This window comes from Lingula anatina, chromosome 7 (genome assembly GCF_051362555.1).
Source record: "Lingula anatina isolate TDL-2025a chromosome 7, LinAna3.0, whole genome shotgun sequence".
NCBI lineage: Eukaryota > Metazoa > Brachiopoda > Lingulata > Lingulida > Lingulidae > Lingula > Lingula anatina.
Window position 1 is genome coordinate 21,446,682 of NC_141773.1, and position 15,013 is coordinate 21,461,694.

General features: G+C 39.0%; 1 protein-coding gene across 1 annotated transcript in view; it reads right to left on the reverse strand.

The window, feature by feature from the left end:
- Positions 1–15,013, reverse strand: part of LOC106163053 (uncharacterized) — a 49,900-nt gene that overhangs the window by 20,841 nt on the left and 14,046 nt on the right. The window contains exons 4-28 of the mRNA XM_087018096.1: positions 14,853–14,978; positions 14,457–14,570; positions 14,103–14,216; positions 13,721–13,861; positions 12,680–12,822; positions 12,093–12,251; positions 11,561–11,734; positions 10,902–11,118; positions 10,203–10,468; positions 9,747–9,996; positions 8,978–9,229; positions 8,488–8,643; positions 7,792–7,992; positions 7,223–7,480; positions 6,727–6,937; positions 6,385–6,548; positions 5,895–6,062; positions 5,541–5,666; positions 4,986–5,111; positions 4,530–4,661; positions 4,063–4,185; positions 3,442–3,717; positions 2,921–3,108; positions 2,369–2,495; positions 1,081–1,949 (exon numbers count right to left, since the gene is read on the reverse strand). Coding sequence (XP_086874222.1) covers positions 1,081–1,949; positions 2,369–2,495; positions 2,921–3,108; positions 3,442–3,717; positions 4,063–4,185; positions 4,530–4,661; positions 4,986–5,111; positions 5,541–5,666; positions 5,895–6,062; positions 6,385–6,548; positions 6,727–6,937; positions 7,223–7,480; positions 7,792–7,992; positions 8,488–8,643; positions 8,978–9,229; positions 9,747–9,996; positions 10,203–10,468; positions 10,902–11,118; positions 11,561–11,734; positions 12,093–12,251; positions 12,680–12,822; positions 13,721–13,861; positions 14,103–14,216; positions 14,457–14,570; positions 14,853–14,978 — 5,081 coding nt within the window. The remainder of the gene's footprint in view (positions 1–1,080; positions 1,950–2,368; positions 2,496–2,920; positions 3,109–3,441; positions 3,718–4,062; positions 4,186–4,529; positions 4,662–4,985; positions 5,112–5,540; positions 5,667–5,894; positions 6,063–6,384; positions 6,549–6,726; positions 6,938–7,222; positions 7,481–7,791; positions 7,993–8,487; positions 8,644–8,977; positions 9,230–9,746; positions 9,997–10,202; positions 10,469–10,901; positions 11,119–11,560; positions 11,735–12,092; positions 12,252–12,679; positions 12,823–13,720; positions 13,862–14,102; positions 14,217–14,456; positions 14,571–14,852; positions 14,979–15,013) is intronic.

The window sequence follows — 15,013 nt, forward strand, 5'->3', positions numbered from 1 at the left end:
ACTTGGTGTAATGGATGCTGTTTCAACTACCTGATCAGTTGATGACGTTAGTATCGTTGACGTAACGCTAGAGGAAGGAGGTTCACTTGTAAGCAAGCTTGATGATATGGATGACGTTTCAACCACCTGATCTGTTGATGAGGTTAGTATCGTTGACGTTACGCCAGCAGGAGATGCTCTTGTAACAAAACTTGGTGTTATGGATGCTGTTTCAACCACCTGATCCGTTGATGAGGATAGCATAGTTGAAGTTCCGCTAGCAGAAAGTGATTCACTTGTAACGAAACTCGATGGTATGTATGACGTTTCAACTACCTGATCTGTTGGTGACTTTAGTATCGTAAGTGTTACACTAGTGAAAGAAGATTCACTTGTAACGAAACTCAATGTGGATGTCGTTTCAACTTCCTGGTCCATTGATGAAGTTATTATCGTTGATGGTACACTAGTGGAAGGAGATTCACGTGAAACGAAACTTGATATGGATGACGTTTCAACTAACCGATCTGTTGAAGTGGCGGATTCCGTCGTGGCTGTTGTTAACACTAGAGATATTCCAGAGGCACTTGAGGACACTGACTCGGACAAACTGGTCGAGGATGCACTAGATTCTACACTACCCGTCACCGTATATAGTAATGGAACAGACATGCTTGTTGACTCTGCTACACTTACTGCTGAACTTACCGATGAAGTAAAGGATGTCACAGTGACTGGTCCTGTTGCTGAGGTTAGTATTGTTTCAGAAGCACTTGAAGCAGCCGATGTTACAACTGACGTACTCACTGTTGTTTCACTAACATGCACTGACTCTGCTATTGATGCTATTACCGTTCCCGAAACACTAGATACACTAAGCGTGCTTAGCATTGAAGCAGTCAACGTTTGAGTTGACTCCAACAAAACTTGTTCTGTGGGTGAAGTTAGTAAAGCTTCTGACGATAAAACAGATGAACTTGTTGAAAGTATTGTCGTTGAATACATAGTCTGATCTGTTACTGATGTTAGCAGTGTGTCCAAAGCACTAGACGCTACAGCGGTACTTGTTGATGAGTCTACAATTATGGGTGTTTCTGTTACCTGAACTGTAGAGGGCGCCAGAGAGGACAGGCCTGTGGAGACCACTCCAGCTGTTGGAGATGTACTTTGTGAAGTCGATATCCCTGCGGACAAACTTACTGCAAGATCTGTGGACGACACAGTGACTTGGCTGATAGATGTCGCCACTGTTGCTTCATAGATGCTGGACAAAACTGCCGCGCTGGAAGACGAGGATGCTGTACTCTGATCGGCAGAACTTCCTGTTGTTGATGCAGATATTGTAGAGGTTGGTGTTACCAGACCTGAGGATGTCGTGGAGGTATCCGAAACACTTGAAGAAGCAATGACCCCAAGAGATGAACTGGTGGAAACTGATAGGGCAGTCGAAACCACTTGCCCAGTTGATAATGTCGGTACTGGTTCAGAAACGCTGCTCGAAGCCGTTGAGCTTTGAACTGAACTAGATGAGGTTATAACCTGGACTCCGCATAAGCTACCGGTGTACCCATCTGGGCATACACAGGCGTAAGAACCGATGGTATTGGTACAGTTGCCGCCGTTACTACATGGGTTGGTGCCATTACACTCATCGACGTCTTCGCAATATGTCCCATTCCCTGTGAATCCGCCGTCACAGGTGCAGGTAAATCTTCCCGGGAAGTTGGCACAGGTGGCATACTGGTGGCACGAGTTGTTATAATTTACATCAACACATTCGTCAATGTCTGCGCAGCCTGTACCATTGATGTAATATCCGGTTCTGCACGAGCATTCGTATCCACCAATGGTGTTATTACACGTCGACCCTTCTTCTGTGCCACATATAGTAAGATTTCTGCACTCGTTCACGTCTGAGCAGAAGACTCCGTTACCGGTGAAGCCAGCGTTACAAGAGCAGCTATAATTGCCTGAAAAGGTAGAAATATAGAGCTAAGGTACACCATCGATACAGTTTGACATTTTTAACGTTAATTAAACAGAAATGAAAACACATAGTTTAACTTTACAATATATATTTACATGTCCATTGACAGATACAGTAGAAAAAATATGTCAGCAATAATGTAACCATATAACCAACGTCCATACAAATATCGTCAAGCAGGAGTTACTTAATTCCTCACAGATATACTTATTACTACTACAATGATTTAAATGGATCCATAGAAGTACACAAGTTAAAAAATTAAGGCCCAGATCTAGTAAAACCTGCGGCCAAAACAGGCCTTCGGCTGCAAAATGTTAGATCAAAATTAAGTCTACAACCAATAGACATTCTTGGCTGTGCAGAAGATAAAAGCCCTCGGAAGAAAGGTAAAATCCCTACCTGGCAAATTGTTACACGTGGCATACTGGTGGCAGCTGTGTGTACCCTGGGCGCACTCGTCTACATCCTGACACACACCGGCCACCCTGTTGTAGCCGGACAGACAGGAACAGAAGAAACTGCCCACCTGGAATATACAAGGGTCACGAGAATGGTGTAATCAATTCGATGTCACCATAGAGAACGTGGGTGATAGAAAGTCATATTTGTTTGGAAAATAAATTATATGACAAATGAACAATTTTTGACGTAAGATATTTGGAAATGCTTATTAATGTTGACAATTTCAAAGTAAAGCAATTCAAATACAGATGGTAAGCATAAATAAAGACTAAAGAATTAAGGATTGAACAAATTAAGACTAAAGTATAAAGACAGAAAATGACAAAACAAGTATTCATTCTGAAAACAGCTACATATATTTTTGTCTATTAAAACGGCCAATGTTTGTTCCTCATCGAATTGGTCGGCATAGATGTACATAAGATGATGACAGTTAAAAGATTGTTCTGAAAGTTTTAATTGAATTTTGCTCTTTAAAAGATATCGTACCGTATTCTCACAGGTCTCCCCGCTCCCCTGGCACACTGTCCCCGCCAGGCACTCGTTGCTGTCCTCGCAGTACGTGCCGTTGCCGACATAACCCGTGTTGCAGGAACACACAAAGCTGCCAACAGTGTTATTACACGTTGCCGTGGGGCTGCAGGGAGGGCTCTCGGAGTCGTTACACTCGTCAAAGTCTGGACAGAAGACAAAATAGGATTTAATACGCTTCGTCACGTAAGTGTCTTTGAGGCGGCATAAAAAAGAGTACCAGACGGGGTAGTATTGACATAGACGAAAAGTGAAAACCGTTGACAAACCCTTTTGTCGCATGCCGTAAGTGGCAACGTAAAGCCTTTTACTGAGGCAAACAACATATCGTTTACAGCTGCTGCAACTTATTGGTATATATAAATAATCATTCTTTTTTACGTGTCGAAATACACTGTACAACCGTATGGAGCATTGCGTTTTAATAAGAACGTTATTCACAGTTACCAAAAATCAACGTAAAAAATGCCACCTCTTACCAACACAGTATCCGGGGACATTAGGATCGGACCCTTGCACCTTTGAGTACCCATCACCACACAGACAGATATAACTGCCGTTGGTATTGGTACAATTGGCGCCACTCCCACAGTTAGCCGTGCCCAGTGCGCACTCGTCTACGTCCGTCCTGCACTGGTCGCCAGTCCAGCCGTCCGTACAGTTGGTACAGCCCACCACGTTGTCACATACAGAGGCCCGGCTGCCACAGTCACATGTGAACGAACACTTGTCGCCGTACTTGGGTAGGGCACACTCTGGAAGGTAAAGATACATAATAGAAGTCATGCATGGTGTACTTCGTGGGCCATATCGATATCGGGCAGTTGGTCTTGGCGTCTTTTTCTATCATCTATTCACATACCTGATTTATTTATTACTAACATGGTTAGCAAATACTTTCCTCCATCCACAGCTATATTCTTTGTTTTTTGCTGTTTTTTTATTCATATTATCCTAACCAAAATATTACCTTTTACAGAAGACATAGTCGCATATAGATTTGCCTAAGTGTTCATTGCTTGGGACTTATTTAAATATTAGTATTTAAATATCATTTAAAACATGGAACAAAAATACAGATTATATCCATGTGCCCTTACCTTGACACGTCCTCTTACCAGAACCCAGGGTAAACCCGCTAGGACAGGAACATGTGTAGCCTCCGTCGGTGTTGTTACACGTGTGACTGCAGGTGTCCGTGTTCAGGGCACACTCGTCGATATCTGGGAATATGATGGTCAGAATTAGCAAACAATTACGCTGACAATATTGGCTCCGGTAAACATCATATATCATTTTTTTTTAAATTTCAAACTGTACAACTAAACTCAATCAGCTTACAAAAAGTAAGTACATTAATCACTGGTAAACAAATACTAGTACGTAATATGTATGTCTTTGAATCTCATAATTACGTGCATTTTTGGTATCGAATTCTGTTCAGCAAACACAGAACGTTATTATAACCTTACCATAACGTTAACATGACCAAAAAACGTTATGGTGACGATATAGTAATGTTAAAAAACGTTTTATGGTTTGCTGGGTGTATATTAAGTGTACGTACCGTCACACGTGCTGTTGTCAGCTGGGGAGATCGTGTAACCTTGGGGACACGCGCACCCTGGCTGTCCGTTCCCAATATCAGCTGAGCAGATCTCGGAGCAGTTCAGACTATACCTGGCACAAGTGTTGTTTGCTGTAAAAAGTGAGATAATGTCCACATATGATTACATCTAATAGCAATATTTGTTACCTGTGAGTGAAGATTACTGAAAAAATTGAATAATTTGCTGATTGGTGTTTCAAAAGATAAAATGTCTCATTTTTTTTTAATTTTCAATTCATTATGAGATGAGCATTTTGACTAAAAGAGCCATCAGGTAAAATATACTTCTTAGCTTATGCGCTGTATGCTAATTAATTATTAAATTTAAGTAGTATGTATTTTCTAATATATTCTGTCAAATGTTTGTTTTTAAATTTATTCCTTGTACTCAATCAAATGAAAACCTGTCCTTACCATCAAAGCAGGTGATTCCGTCAGGCCGCAGTTCATAGCCTTCAATACACGAACAGGTAAAACTGCCAGGTATATTAGTACACACCTGAGTACAGTTATCTGTCTGCTCTGTACACTCGTTAATGTCTGAAAGGGAATACAGAAAATACGTGTAGATTATTATTATTATTATTATTATTATTATTATTATGCCCCGACCTCATTAACATAACTGAAACGATATGAGCGAATTTGTGTTTTAAATCACTTTAACTCTGCACACATATAACAACAGGTCATTTAAATATGCTCTTTAACACAAGCAAAACAACACAAACACTCGTGCATTTTCGTCTTGAAATAAATTTGCGAAGATGAGTTTCAAAGTTGAAGATCTATAAATGCATTAATATTTATCAAATATTAAAATATCAAACACACTATATGTTAAATTTTGCAGATGACACTTCAGGAGTGCATCTTTTGTACACTTGAAGTTTCAAGAGCAATTATAATGTTTCATTCAAGGAATTCACCCAGAAGGTTCTGTATATTTCGTTCTTATGTTGTACTCACCCGCACAGTCGTATGTGCCGTTCTTCACGTAGCCGTCATAGCAATCACATATGTAGGAACCCATGCTGTTGATACAAATACTGGTGCAGAGGTTGCTGGTCGTGTTACTAGTACATTCGTCAATGTCTAAAATAATATATTTATTACACAAATGTGTTATTATCTATTTATTTTTGTATCTATTAGTTGAAGTTCTTGTCGATGTTTTAGTAATACAACACCTCGATTTTCCATATAAAAATAGTACAATGAAATATTTGTGTCACATAATTGATCCACATTTTGATATTTAATCTGAAACAACAAGGAAGAACGCCAAACCATACCTTAACCACGCCCCTTGGCTATACTTACCCACACATTTGTTTTCCTCGGTGTCCAGCTCGTATCCGGTGGGGCAGGCCGTGCAGTTGAAGGCTGGGTATCCCAGTGCCTCCAGATCTGCCGGCACGTCCGTACAGTTGGAGCCCTGGGGGCATGGGTTCTGGTCGCAGCCGTCCGTGTCCGTCTCACAATTGTCGCCTGCAATGTGGATACATTAGACTATATAAATACCAGTAATATTCGTGTGGATTGATAAAAAAAAACCAACCCAAAATGGATTTTAGATAACAATTTAAGATTAAATGGATAAATGATGGATAATTGGATAATTTAAAACGACTATTGTGGTCTGGGCACAACTAGATACTGGAGTATTTGAACATTTTGACTGAGCAATAAACAGAGACTTACATATGTGGCCGTTCTCTTAAGCATTTCCTTTTTCCAAGGAAGATACACAATATATCCTTTATATATTAAGCGTATGCTGTCTGGAGAAAAAATCAAATGTAATTCGTACCTGACCACCCTGTGGAACAGTTACAAGCCACCTGGTAGAAGTCTGTGTTGTTCACTACGGTCACGGAGTCAAACAGGCATATCCCGTTGCCAGAGCATCCGGTACAGTACCGGATCTCCAGGGTGAGTTCTGTAACTCCACCGCGACCGTCATTCGCTACGAATCTAAATACAGGGAACACACTGGTGATTACGTAAGCAATTTTAATTTAAAATTAATTTAAAAATTGATTTTGTACATGTCAATTGCACCACTACAAAGGATTTTAGAAGCAAAAAAAAAAAAAAATCTAACAAACAATAACGTTAATACAATTTTACAGTATTCCGATACTATACATACCCTAATGAAGCGATATCCAGACCTTGGGGTGGCGTCCAGAACACGTAATTAGTGGCGTTGTCAAATGCGGCGCCAGATGGCAGCGACGATGAAGACGAGACTGATACGTTGTCTCCGTCAGGGTCGGTAGGGGAGAGAGCTAGAGATATGAGCTCTCCCGCCGTAATACGCAGGACGGTTGCATTGGCGCTTAATGTTGGCGCTTGATTTTCTTTAAAAGAATAAGAAAGACAGTTAAAAACAGAACGTAATCAGCGACTGAGAGATGTCAATTTAGGTTAAACAAACCCTGGCGGAATAGGAAGGTTGGTACATTTTGTGTATACTTTAATAAACTAAACAATACGTAATTTGATTCCTGAAAACAGTAGAAAGAATTTTTGCAAACTATATCTGCCCAAACAACATCTCTTATAAACCATGTGGACTTCAAAATGAGCGTGGCTTCGTAACTAACTGTGATTGTACGTCAAATCAAATTTCAAAATTAACTCACGTTGTTCAGCTGACGTGGCGACATTCGTCTCCTCGGCGACTCTGGATTCTGAGGCCAGTGCGTCGTTTCTCGTCAACACGTAGTCATAGACACAGTTCTTATTGTTATTACACTTTGTAGTGTACACCTCATTCCGCTCCGTCTCATTGCTCCAGGTAATGTCTTCAAAGAACAGTGGCTCGAAAGAGTTGTCCGTGTAGTTAGTTGTGGACAGGCCCTGGCCATAGTACAGGATAGAATCATTTTGTGAAATTTGCCCTAGAAGAAAATGATTTTATTCATTTATTCATTCATATATATATATATATATATATATATATATATATATATATATTTTTTTTTTTTTTTTGCTAAAACCAAGACAAATTTCAAATTTTAATCAGAGCCGAGAGACGTTTATCTGAATTCCAATTCAGCTTAAATGTATCGCACAAGGCATATTCAATACAGGACTAGTAAATCGCCTCCTTTTGGACATAATTTCTACTGAAACTCATTACGCTCAGTTTAAAACGACTCCTTACTTTATTCACCAAATTTAACTAAGATTTTATTAAAACTCGACATACACAGCTGCCCAAAGTTGTAGAAGATCTCCCTCTGTGTGCTGTTGATACTGATTTGACTACCATCAGGCGTAGTGAAGTCATCGTTGGGGACATCGTTATAAATTCCTAGCAGACCGCGGGTTAGATTCTTGGCTTCTCCCGGCGCCGTGACGACAAAGTTCAGAACACCACCGGTCTTCAAGGCAAACTCTACCGTCCAACCTGGAAAAGGACACCATCGAATGTAACGAGAGTGAATTTTCGGTGGTAAATATATATGGTTAAACTGGTGCATATTATTCCCCAACTGTACTTTTAAGCAATGATAGTTATATGGTAGTAAGCTTTGTAGTTGCACGCACACTTTGGATCAATGGCCGTATTACTTAAATCGCGTCTCACGTCTGAAATGTAGTAGTAGGCTGATAGATGGATACTTTCAAATGAACGTAACTGACTTAGTGTTTACCACTTTTATTCTATTTCAATAAACACAGAGTCCCATTTGCCAGTAGCAATAGAAAAGAATATGAGATTTACCAGACACTATTTCGTCTGTTGACAGTCAGACTTAGTCTGGGAAATTAGGACTGTAATAAGATATTGCCAGTCCACTGAGTGTGCGTTAGAGAAGGCTACTACTTGTTACATGTATTCTATATTACAAAAATTGTACAGTAAATCCATTCGAAAGCATGAACAGAAACAAACGCTCACCTGATACAGGGAATGTTGCAGTGACAGTGGCGATCGTGGAATTATAGGTCAAGGCCATATTAGTGAGGGCACCACTTGTCAGAGACCCCCCGCTGAGGAGAGGAGAACCGTCCTCCCATTCTTGAGTTTGGTTCCTGTATATCCACAGCGCTAGTTCTAGGAGTAGATTTACGGGATATATTGACAAATAAATAATTCGCCAATTGTGACATTTCTTGGTGTGAAAACTACGATATTCATCCTGGTACAGTATAATTACACTTCAAAAGTGACAACATAGCTAAAACATAGGCCGAAATAATGGCCATAATCAGTATTTTGGCAAGTCTTTACTCCTTCACAAAGCGAAATAATATAACGAGCATCAGAAATATAAAAATATCAAATCACCAATAACACTAAATGCGCAAAAATAATATATTAATTAAAAAGATGAAAATAAGAAAGAAAATACACTAATGCAAATAAGAATCTGCCATCTATACTATACCTGTATTGTTATTTATGAGTTCCACATGCACACCGTCTGAGTTCGTTTCATCGCGTGCGGCAAAGGCAGAAAACACTGTTGCATTCACAGGGGATCCATCTTTGTCTATTGCCCTCGCTGTACGTCCTTGGAACAGGAAATTGGTAGTCTGGTTATTCTCCAAGTATTTCACCATCCAGTACTCTCCATGGCCGTTAAACGAATAGCCGAACCCGTCAATAGTGGAAAAATGAGGGTCGCCGAACGACCAACCTGTTTGATACAGCAATAGTAGAAGAGCAATGAAGGGAAAACACGTAGAAATAAAGAAACTTAAAGGTACATACGAACCGAGCATCAGTGGAGCGTGGATTCCCAGTAACACATGTAAACAACTTCTACTAGATTCTTTTATGACTCCAATAAATTCGACATGCCAAGGGATAAACTGAATAGATCACTCGATCAGCCATAAAAGACCTTTAGACTGCTCCTTTCTTTAAATTTTTGGTTGTAAATTTAACCTACTTTCGTGACCTACTTTCCTGTCCCATTGACATACAGCTTAGAATGCCAGCAGAAAAATCTGTTCAAACATCATTTTCGGGTAAAATTAAACAATGCCTTTTGGTAATTCTCTTAGTTATACTACTTGAAACTATATGCTGGCATTTGGTTGGTTTTTGTGACAAAAAATTGACTTTGTATGCATCTTTAAATGTAAACTTCGGCATAGTAGTAATAATAATAATAATAATAATAATAATAATAATAATAATAATAAACCTACCAAACCAAGGTGGTATATAACGAGAGCATGTATCCACAGGTCTGAAGGATTTGTACAGAGGACAAAGACCCTCGTAATCCTCGGCCTCCTGGCAGCACCATCGCTTAGGCTGAGTATCTTGTAAGTTACGAGTCATCCCAAAGTAGTAGTAGGACCAAAACCAGCTGTCGTCAGAGTAATACAGGATCAGGGTATTGGCACTGGGCCCGGTGGTGATTAGGGACCCCAGATTGCTGTCGTAACAACACTCCTAAAATTCACAAAGGTTACCAGTATTCGTTCATGAAATTACCATTTGCGCCGTCACTGGGCCCTTCTTAAAAACATCAAGCGGTAAACATTAGTGGTCCATAATCAACGACACATGTCTTAAATGGTCGTACATGCCATAGGCGGTTATTACTTGCCATGAAAAGTGGCAATTATATCTGTTTACACAAAGTCTACACGACTCACCCTCCCTGACCCGAAGTACCAACTTCCTCCGGTGGGATACGCGCAGTACGACGTCCAGTCCATGTACCAATTCCAATCCCACACAACCTGGCTGACCGAACAGGGACATGGACGAGTTAAAATATTGGCGTAGTAGTAGAAATAGGAGGTCCATTGATACCAGTAGTTGTTCCTCTGGGCGTCAACCCACTGCAGGCATTTCTCGTCGTAGTTGACGGAATCGTCATCCGTGGTGTCCAGACGGGCGACCCACTTGCCAACAATACCTGGAAAATGTACAAATGTAAAATGTATTATGCCTCTTGAAAGATTTGCCTACATTAGCAAATAAGCTCTGATATGTGACTCGGATACCATGCTAAGCGTGCTTTTAAGTTCAAAAAGCATAAACAACTTAATAGATACATTTGGCGATAGATTAAAAAAAGTCGCTAAAAAAAAAAAAAAAAAAAAAGAAAAAAAAAAAGAAAAGAAAAAAAGAAGAAATTACATAAAAAGCAGATGTACAAAGGCGTTCGTAGTTTGAATAGTTTTCATTTGTTTTCTTTTTTGTTTGTTTCTGTTTTTTTTTTTTTTTCTTTTTTGACAAAACACGTTTTAACGATTAAAATCAATAACCGGGGGCCTTCAGTCTACGTGTAACATCTAAATCCATAGCTCTACAATATTCTATTTAACAAGAACTAACAACAATCTTACCCGTGTTTCCGAGTTCCTCGTTAATCCTGGTGGACAGTTCCGACCCGGATGCAAAATTTTGGAAGATCCACCTGCTCGATCCTGATGAGCCCTCTCCGGCAGTATAGCCAATGTAAGCACTGCGCGTGCTAGACAACGGACGCACGAACGTCCCGTAGTTTGTTATGGCAAAGGAACGCTGTCTATCGGTGGCAAAAATCACTTGATAGCTGTATCTCTGAAAGGAAAGCACACCGAAAAATTAAGTTAGACTCCTCACTAATGACAGGTACATGTATACCCACAGCTACCGCTATACTTTTGGTGCTCGTGGCTGCGATGTTGCTACCATGCTTTAGCATTTTTACTGTGCTATCGCTATATATCTCCTTTCTCTAATCTCTAATTTTAACAATCATTGTTACTCAACTGAAGTATCTCCACGCACGTGAACGCATGTACAAAGCGACACAAATGCACACGCACACACACATTGCAGTGGTTTGAATAGTATTTTCATGTTTGTATTTTTCAAATTATATTCATTTATTAGTCTATGAATTTGCTTGTTTGTTTTATAAGTTTTTTTTCGATTTTTTCGTAAAATGACACTACCGAATGACTATACATTCATGACCAAATCAAGGTGAAATCGCACAAACAGGTAGCCCTTCCCTCACCTCGCTATCAATATATCTTCGGTAATAGTAGGGTCTGGTGTTGTCCCAGGTGACGGCTATTGCCCAGGCCACCTTGAACGGTTTGTTCAGCTCACCATAGGTGTTAATGTCGTGTTCAGCCAGGTCCATGATGTACCTGTCCTTCTGGTCTAGGTCCGCGTCGCTGTCATAAACCTATGATTAATACATCACTGTCCCTTTACATGTGAACAATAGCTACTAGTGTTTGCGTATGCAGATATTTGCGGAAATAAATAAATAAATAAATAAATAAATAAATAAATAAACATACATATTATTCAAACTGAGAAATGAACGTTTTAATCCCCATTCATTCAATTCTTCCATTTTAATTTTCGGTGAGATACATGTATATTCTTTTAGGGACAAGTCTTTTAACTACGCATATAATCATGGTATACAGAATAATTTTATCCCCATGTGTTTGTATATATTCAGTTGTTTAACACAAATGTCCAACCTTCACCGATTGGTTGTATTTTTAAATAAGCCCCATCTAGACTAATCATACCTTGTACCACATGGAGACCTCGTTGTCAGATAGGTATCTCCCTCTCAAATCTTGATCAAACCACAGTGGAGCAAACACTGCCTTGGATAAGGTGAACAGCGAGCGGGGGATGAAGGAGTTGTATCGTCTGCCAAAACTCACCACACCGTTGGTTCCGAGCTGAATTAAATAGGGAGACAAGTTTCCCATTATTTATTGTTACAGTGACGTAATACTGTATGCAGGTAAAAAGAAAGAAAGAAAGAAAGAAAGAAAGAAAGAAAATTGTAAGAATTATCATATAGTTGAATGGTAAAAGACAATGAGTCTTTACGGGAGCAGGGCGGCCCATAGTAGAGATAAAAAGAAAGGCTGAAAATCAGAACCTATATGTCGTTGAAAGTTTTTTCTTATTTGCGTTGTAAAAAGTTTGTTGAAGAGAGTGAAGAGAGTTTGTTGAACGGTGACTTTAGCGGTAACCCTATTGTCCTAACTAATTAATACGTGAATACTTAGGTTCGGCGTGATACAAATGTGACAAAACAACCATGTACAATTAATATTTGAAAAGGAGTTTGATATGGAAAAAATACCAACTGCACACTTACATACATCTTCTTGTATTTCTGGTTAAAGAAACGAAACTTGCCGGCGATTTTTATTTTCTTTGTCGCATCGTCTCTTTCAGTAAACGATGACTGCGAAAAGTTTGTTCCAAATTCATACATCTGTCCTGCGGCGGGTATGATCACTATAATTACAAAAATTATATAAAATCTTAATCAAAAACCAATTTAGCTGAATAAGCTTCGTATTACCAATGAATGTTTACCAAGTAATGGGTGGGGGAGTACCGTAGAGCAACTATTTTACAAACACTTTTAGATTAAACCATATTACAATAGGCCTTATAAGATCTGTGGAGGGCGTTAACAATCTTAATGAACGGCCATTATGAAATCAAGACTGCAGTCATTAAAAGTTAACATCCGACTAATATGAAGCCCATTATACACTTACAGTTTTTGTCAGATCTACATTCCTTACAGTAGATATATATTGTTGAAATAAAAACCATGTTGTACAGAGAACGGAAACTAGGCAAACTCAAAGCTGACGCTTAATTGGCAACGTTATATAAATTACGTCACTGCATTGTGGCGTGTATATGCATTGCAATGCCGTGACGTGTCGTGACGTAGCACGTTTTGTTTGACGTAGTCTAGAAGGTACACATCGCAATCACAACATGGATTTAAACATAATAGATCTACTAGGACTTAATATTTTTGTCTTCAAGAATTTCTAAGGTGTTGAAAATTTGGACTTCACAAAGATATATATAAATTATACTTAAAAATATTCAAATAACAGAAAATAAGGCTAAAGACGGCGAAAGCGACACTATGTACACTAAACTATCGGAGTGCAAATGTTTTAATTTGTTTTGCCTTTTGTTTTTGGGAAAATAGACTGCTACTTTCACTGAGGTGTAAAACAGCAGATGAAATTCTTTTTTAGATGTGTAGATATTGCATGTCAAACACTGAAAGACTTAATTTGACATTTAATAAATTACATATTGAAGGTTAGATGTAAAGAATGAAAAAAAAATACAGTTCTCAGAATGCATCGATTACAGAACTTACATGAGTCGCAGAATGTTCCGTGGTAGCCATAGTGACAATTGCAGGTAAACGAGTTGACGCCGTTCACACATGTACTTCGCGCAGAGCACGGATTGGACGCACAGTTGTTTATTAAGGTTTGGCAGTTTGTTCCCGTGTAGCCTGGAATTGTGAAACGAAACAATTCATTTTAGTTCAGAAGTATATAAAGTGGTACCTTACCGGGTACTTTGTGTTACAAATGGTTCTAACCCTACTACTATCTAGACAGTATATTACACGAATATGATGGAATTATATTTTCTTCGTTAGATAGCATATTTGGCAACCTTTCTGACAAAATAACGTCACCAATACTTTGACAATACAGGCGTGTGCTGCTTCCCCTTACATTTGTACTTACCAGCTACACAGGTGCACGTGTATGAGTTTACCCCGTCAACACATTGTCCAGCGTTCTCACACGGGGCGTTTGCACAATCGTTTATATTTGATTCACAAAGAGATCCAGTGAAACCTAAATAATAATAAAAATATAACATAGAAGGGATTTATAATAATAAAGAATTGCCTTAATACTTTAATTTCATCAATAATAACAGTAGTGTTGTTAAGTGTAAGCCATTTACTTTACAACAGTAGGCAGAGGACGCAATCACTTATAAACAGATATTTCTCCAAAATACAAAAAAAAAAAAAAAAAAAAAACCTACATGTACGTAAATGCAGACTTCGTTAAAAGGGTCAACAGACGTACCGTCTTGACAAGAACACGTGAAGGAACTACTGGTCTGGCTGCAGAAGGCCTCATTTTGACAGGGGTTCACCCCCTCACACCAGTCATTGACGTCACAAAGGGGGCCAATCCAGCCTGTAAATATATGAACAACATCAGTATTTGGCCAGTTCTCGTAAAAGACATACAATGAAACGGTGCTCTTTGAGTGTAGACAACATGGCTTCAATTAAAAGTTAGTTACATTACATGTATAATAAACAATGCTAATCTAAATGGCCAAGTAATACTCAACTTACACTTAATATAATAATTTAATGTCCATCTCATGTATACATGTATATCAAAAATGTAATAAAAAGAAAAAAAATCGTTTTGAGAGAGAGAGAGAGAGAGGGGCGAGGGAAGATGATGTACCTGTATCACAAGTGCAGCTGAAATCATTCACCAGATCAGTGCAAGTTCCGTGTATTCCACAGACAGGCTCACCATTACCTGTTACACAGTCGTCTATATTGATTTCACAGTTGACTCCAGTAAAACCTTGAAAATGGGGAAAATACATAACTATAACTTAA